General features: G+C 34.0%; 1 protein-coding gene across 1 annotated transcript in view; it reads left to right on the plus strand.

The window, feature by feature from the left end:
• Positions 1 to 6864, plus strand: part of LOC107562388 (DNA nucleotidylexotransferase-like) — an 81895-nt gene extending 75031 nt beyond the window's left edge. The window contains exon 9 of the mRNA XM_016247016.1: positions 6616 to 6864. Coding sequence (XP_016102502.1) covers positions 6616 to 6864 — 249 coding nt within the window. The remainder of the gene's footprint in view (positions 1 to 6615) is intronic.
• Positions 6865 to 6990: the final 126 nt, after the last annotated feature.

A 6990-nucleotide genomic window follows, 5' to 3' on the forward strand; every position in this document is an offset into this window, starting at 1 on the left:
GATCACAAATGCAGACATGGTTTTATGTTTACGCGGCGCGATGCAACGCGTAAAAAGACAACATAAGTCATTATAATCCGTAATTATGTCCCCACTGGATGCAACAAATGCCTCGTTTATAATGGGTTTTAATGTGTTTGTCTCGTCGCTCCGGCCGGACACGGCATCAGCACAGTATGGTGAGGGGCGTAACATTTCCATCACACGCTTGAGGTATTCGGCCAATCACAACGCACTGGATAGCTGGCCAATCACAGCACACCTCGCTTTTTCAGACCGATGAGCTTTGTAAAAATCGACGCGTTTCAGAAAGGCGGGGCATAGAGGAGAAACAATAATGTACAGTATGTGGAAAATAATGTGTTTTTTAACCTTAAACCGCATAAACACATTTCATTAAACCAAATACACAAAATAATGTTCTTTTTAGCAACATCATATGACCCCTTTAAGACATTTTACATTTTAATCTGAACTAAAATATGCCAGTGTTATTTTAGTATCATTTAAATAATTATATATTAATTATAGTTTTTGTTAATATTTAGAATTAGTTTTATTTGTTTTAATTTTAAAGTTTTAGTACTTTTGTTGTCTGTTTTTGTAATTTTTAGTAGTTTATATATATATATGTCTATATCGTTTTTATTAATGTTTTAGTTCAGTTTAGTTATTTTAGTACATCAGATTAAACTAAATCCAAATGAGAAATCAGAAAAGTTTTTATTTTATTTTATTTCAGTTAAAATTTATTTCACATATATTTTTTAGCGGTTTTAGTTTGTTTTAGTTAACTATAATAACCCTGGAGTATGCCCTAGATATTGATTTAAAATGGTCCTTTTGAAAATAGTTCTTTAGAAACATTTGTTAACGTCATTTCTTTTGCACTTTAATCTTGATTAAAACATGCCAGAAAAGATATCTAGATATTTATTGAAAATATTCTAATTCTTTAGTGTTATTATTATTTATAGTTGTATTCTTTTGCACTTTAATCTGGTTGAAACATTTGTTTAATTAATACATTTTTATTGTGTATTGTTTTTATTGATAAGCTTTTTTATAAGAAAATAATTAATAACAACTTTGCTTCAGCAGTGGATTTTTTTAGTTTCCTTGAGTACTGATGCAAAGCTTAAAATATACCGCATAATGCAGTACCATGCACACTTGCATTATTTTGCATGTTTTATATGTACAATGAGAGCACACACTTGCAACGTGTTAACCAAGCATTTGCATACTTGATTATTTCTGGCCTTAAATAGTTGCATTCCACTGCATTATTTCTGTCCTGTCAAATGCATTTGTCAAATAGCGTGCAGACGTGAAGTCAGTCATGTATAATTTCCTCGAAGAATTATGCGCACTATGCATGCTGTGATCTACCGCTGCACAGCAATTTCAGCAATCACGTTCAACAGTTGCAGCAGAAGCTGGTGAATCAAAGGCGGCACGGTTCAAGCGTGCTGTGCAAACACAAGCTAATCTTTGCTCTCGGGGCAGTGGGTTTGCAGTCTCCGACTCCTGCTCGCTGCCAATGTGACATTACATCAGTCGTCGTCATGGTGACACACTTTCTGTTGTCCTCTGCGTCAGCTTTTTGTCCTGGCCTTCAAAAGAGACCGAAAAAAAACACATCAAATGCATAAAAATGCTGAAGCATCAGATAGCGTTTGCAAATACATGCACGCCTGGCTGCGCTGTTTAGGGTGCATGTGGCTGTTTGGATTATACAAATATAGCTGATCTTGTAGCTGTCATCTAAGCATGGATTATTTTTAATAAAAATTTGATTTTTGTCTCTGAAGTCAACATGAAACCATATTGGCATCCCTCTAATGTGACATATTTCTAAGTGAAACCGAGTATTCATTGAGAAAAAATGTAGACGGATACATTTGATTTGATTTTATCCATTAGGAGTTTGTTGGGTTGTGAAGACAAACATTTTGCACTGTCACAATAACACCAGAAATGTGAAGAAAGTAAATAGATTACGGATTATTGTGATGTTTTTATCAGCTGTTTGGACTCATTCTGACGGCACCCATTCACTGCAGAGCAAGTGATGCAATGCTACATTTCTCCAAATCTGATGGAGAAACAAACTCATCCTAATCTTGGATGGCCTGAGAGTGAGCACATTGGCCTTTAAATTCAGCCCGATTGAATGCATTCGGATGTATATGGACTATATTAGCTCCTAATTCATTTGAATTAGATGAATGCAAAGCATTAAGGACTGCTGAGATGTTTTCTGATGAAATAATGACATGATGCAAAGCACTGCAGTAACTCAGCGCTGTTCGCAGCTTTATCTCTATGCAGTGAAATGTTCCTGGTAATTGTGCGTGAAAACGGCTCGTCGTATCACAGCTGCAAGGCCAAGCAATTCTATCTTAACCGTCACAAAGCCTGCTCACCCCGAGACTCATCTGTGCGCGGTACACATTGGCCTTTAATTTCAGCCCGATTGAATGCATTCGGATGTATATGGACTATATTAGCTCCTAATTCATTTGAATTAGATGAATGCAAAGCATTAAGGACTGCTGAGATGTTTTCTGATGAAATAATGACATGATGCAAAGCACTGCAGTAACTCAGCGCTGTTCGCAGCTTTATCTCTATGCAGTGAAATGTTCCTGGTAATTGTGCGTGAAAACGGCTCGTCGTATCACAGCTGCAAGGCCAAGCAATTCTATCTTAACCGTCACAAAGCCTGCTCACCCCGAGACTCATCTGTGCGCGGTGTGAGCGTACAGTACGACTCTAAGACTATAAAAGGCATTGCACACAATAAATATTGTTACCTCTGTGACGAACTGCTTGTTGCTCTGGATAAAAGTGTCTAATAAATGCATGAATGCAAATCTAAATGTAAGTCTGTTAAATGCATAAATGCAAAATGGAAAACTTAATTGGTGTAAATCACTGTTGGTGTGAACGCAGTTGTAAGTGTTAGCATCTAAATTCATTATTTCTCATGCTTTAGATTCATACGGTGCAGCTTCAGCCTCACATTCGCTGACAGATGTGAAGTGTTGCAAAATCCTCTTCCATTGCATACGAAGCTGTGGGCAAACGTAGCTGAAAATAGAACAGGAAATAGTGCACCATCTGGACACCTCTGGCCCCTGCGTGAGTGTCCTGTGACGAGAGATGCTCTAATCCTAATCTCACACACTGTACGGGACAGATACAGCAGTCCTGAGCGTCCAGACGCAGCCCGAGTGTGTTTCTGCAGAAATCCACTGAAGTCTGCTGTTCCTATCACAAATGAGATCTCGTTAATGCAACGAGGCTTTCTTTAGACCTTGATGAGACTGAGTTTCAGAAGAGATCGCGACAGCTCAGATTTGATAGCTAAAATGTCTACAAAAGCTAGAGATTTCAATATGAGCTGTTCTCCATATTCATTTTATTGCTCTATTCATGATTCTGTGAAATCACAAAAAAATGTATTCACGAAATCGCTACATTTTAGGCCACAAAAATCTGAAAAATTCCTGTATGATTGTCTGTACTCTTATTATATGACAAACATTTTTGACAGCTGAACCTGTTTGACGTAAAATGTTTACTTAAAGTACATTAAGTCAATTTTTTTTAAAAGGCAGCAGCAAATTCAGTCTTTTTAGGTCACAAAAATCTGAAAAATTCCCACAAAATCCTGGTCGGTTTGTCTGTACTCTTATTATCTGACAGGGATTCACAATATTTTTGTCAGCTGAACCTTTTTGACGTATAATGGTTATTTTAAATATTTCAATAATTTATCAAAACGTGCATATTCATAGTTCTCTGATGTCATTTACTTGTCAAACAACATGCAGATAAACAAATTAAATATTTATTCTTCTTTTAATACACTAGTGGTCAAACGTTTTGAATATTTAACTCTTTTTTTTTTTAAATGTTTTTTGAAAGAAGTCTCTTCTGCTGACCAAGGCTGAATTTATTTGATCATAAAATATAGTAAAAATTGTGAAATATTATTAGAATTTAAAATAAGTGTTTTCTATGTGAATATATATAGTAAAATGTAATTTATGCCTGTGATGCGCAGCTGTATTTTCAGCATCATTCCTCCAGTCTTCAGTGTCACACGATCTTCAGAAATCAGTATAATATGCTGATTTGAATTATTAGTGGTGCTCAGTTATTAAGAATGGTTCTTATTATTAATTTTGTGGAAACTGCTTGATACATGCTTATACTTCAAATAGAAATCAGCATATTATACTGATTTCTGAAGATCATGTGACACTGAAGACTGGAGGAATGATGCTGAAAATACAGCTGCGCATCACAGAAATACATTACACTTTACTATATATTCACATAGAAAACACTTATTTTAAATTCTAATAATATTTCACATTTTTTACAATTTTTTTTATAAAATAAATACAGCCTCGGTAAGCAGAAGAGACGTCAATAACATAAAATCTAAATTATTCCACTAATGTAAGTTTAAAAATGATTAATTTTATTATTAAGAATTAATTTCAGTTAAAGCTTTACATCAACTCGCAACCCCCTGTGGTTTCTGCATCGAAAATGAAAAACTCGTGACTCAGTTGTGTGGTTTTAAGTCTTCACGGTAATGTTAATAAAAACACCTAAGATAGTAATTAAAGAGCGTCTGCTGAGTGATCGTGCATCTCTCCATTAACTGTCTGCTACAGTCTCAGAGAGTCTCTCCAGCCGCACAGCTGATTTTTACACAGGGTTAGAGGTTTGGTTTAACGTGGGTTTAACGGATGGAGAGTGTGGCGGAGCTCGAACCCTCTGGCGGTGATTGCTCTTGAAGACGAGCGCTGCAGATTTATGGCCTGTGAGAGGGATACAGTAGAGCGACCGTTATTAAGGGTGCTGCAATTAAACTGACAATTTGTAATGTAAATCGTCTTAGTTCTGGATAATCAGAGCGGCTAAATCAATTCTCAGGCCTCTACTCTTATCTCAACCATTAGCTTTATTTATTAGTCTTTCTGATTATCTGTCTGTCTAGTTTTCTTCATTTTCTTCACTCTACCCGTCCTTCCTTTACCTTTTTAGTAGTGTTATTTATGTTCTATTATAGTGTTCATTCATATTTTTAACTTAATTTATTTTTATATTTCCTTTTTTCATTTTAACTTCAGTTTAGTGTTTAATCATTTAATGTGCTCTTGTCACTTCGATTATTTTTGTTGTTGTTGTTATTTATGCATTTTTTGTTTATTAGTTTTTGTCTCTATTTAGCTTTAAAGAGATAGTTCACCCAGAAATGAAAATTCTGTCATTAATGATTCACCTTTATTCATGCAGAATTTTCATTTTTGGGTGAACTATCCCTTAAATATATTTTTATTTCAGTTTTAGTAATTTTAGTATTACAACTTAAACATATTTGTTATATATTTATATATAATTTAATTTTTTAAGCTAACTCTTGTTTACTTCCACTGAGTGTCATTACAGTTAAATAAAACCATAAAGAAAAAGTTTTTTAAATATTTGAATATGTATATATATATATATATATATATATAATATTTGAAATTAAATAAGCTTAAATAAAAAAAAAAAACCCTTGAACTTATTTTATTTTAACTAGTTGCTAGTTTCTCATTTTTAACAAGTTGCTCAACATTTCTCATTTTTTATTTAGTTTAATTTGATTTACTAACTAAAACTAATTTTATAACTAAACTGATTAATACAAAATATATGCAGTAACAATTAAAAAAATTGTAAAAATGACAAAAACATAACAAAATGGCTAAAAATAAAAAAACTAACTAAAATTAAAATGAAAATATAAAAATTCAAAGTATATAAGAGCTAAATAATTAGAATACAAATAATAAAATAAATGATAAAATCTAATTCAAAGTATTAATAACTACAATAGTGTCTCAGTGATACTAAAATAACAAACTTAGAGTAAAATTTAAATGAATTTTTTTTACAAATATATATAACTAAATAATTAAAATTATTAAAACTAATAAAAAACTAATGTTAAAGTAATAAATGCTAAAAACTAATTCTAATATTAATAACTAAATAGTATCTCAGTGATAAAATTACAATTAAAAATCTAAAAACTAAACAAAAATGTATATTCAAAATATTAGTTACTACAATAGTATGTCAGTGATACTAAAATAAACTTTAAAACTGAAAACAGAATATAAATTATATAATTAAAAAAGTAATGAATAAACACTAATAGTAAAATTATAAAATATATATAAAAAAATAATTTAAAATATTAAGATGATAAATTAAAATGAAAAACGTTGAATAAAGTTGAAAAAAGGAATAAAGCCATCGTGTTCTTTCTCAGTGAAAGCCAAATGGTGGCTGACTTGATTGAGACTGGGTTGATAATCAAAGACACTTTTGTACCTGTATTGCCTCTGTCAAGCGCGTCCAAGAAAGTTGTTTTATCGAATGCACCCCCGTTTGTTAAAAATGAAAAACTGGAGCAAGTACTCCAGAGGTATGGCAAAATAGTGAGTCCTATTAAAATGATTCCACTCGGATGTAAAAATCCTGATATTAAACATGCAATGTCTTTTTCTGTGTCAGGCTTTTATGATTTTGAATTCTCAGAGTGATCCGTTAAATCTGTCGGTGAAACTGAGCATTGATGGCAAAGATTACACTATCTTTATTAGCTCAGACTCGATGAGATGCTTTGTTTGCGGTGCTTTTGGACACGTTAGACAAACTTGCCCAAATCGAGACAGGCCGGCAGGCCTTCCAGCGGCTCCGGCTGCAGATGCGGAGAACAGCAAGAGGGCGGCTGGCTGCTGGGATATCAGAACCCCAGCCGGGCGAGGCGTTGTCGGCGCCGGGTGACTTGCCCGAGAGACCGGCGCTGGTTGCCTCTAAAGACGGCCTGGTGGAGGCTCTGAGGAGGTGGCTGGGCCGAGTCATGTTCTCGCTGTGCCGCAGGCAGAGACGAGCCCGGAACAGGTGTGCTTG

This window comes from Sinocyclocheilus grahami, unplaced genomic scaffold (genome assembly GCF_001515645.1).
Source record: "Sinocyclocheilus grahami isolate Dianchi unplaced genomic scaffold, SAMN03320097.WGS_v1.1 scaffold821.1, whole genome shotgun sequence".
Taxonomy (NCBI): domain Eukaryota; kingdom Metazoa; phylum Chordata; class Actinopteri; order Cypriniformes; family Cyprinidae; genus Sinocyclocheilus; species Sinocyclocheilus grahami.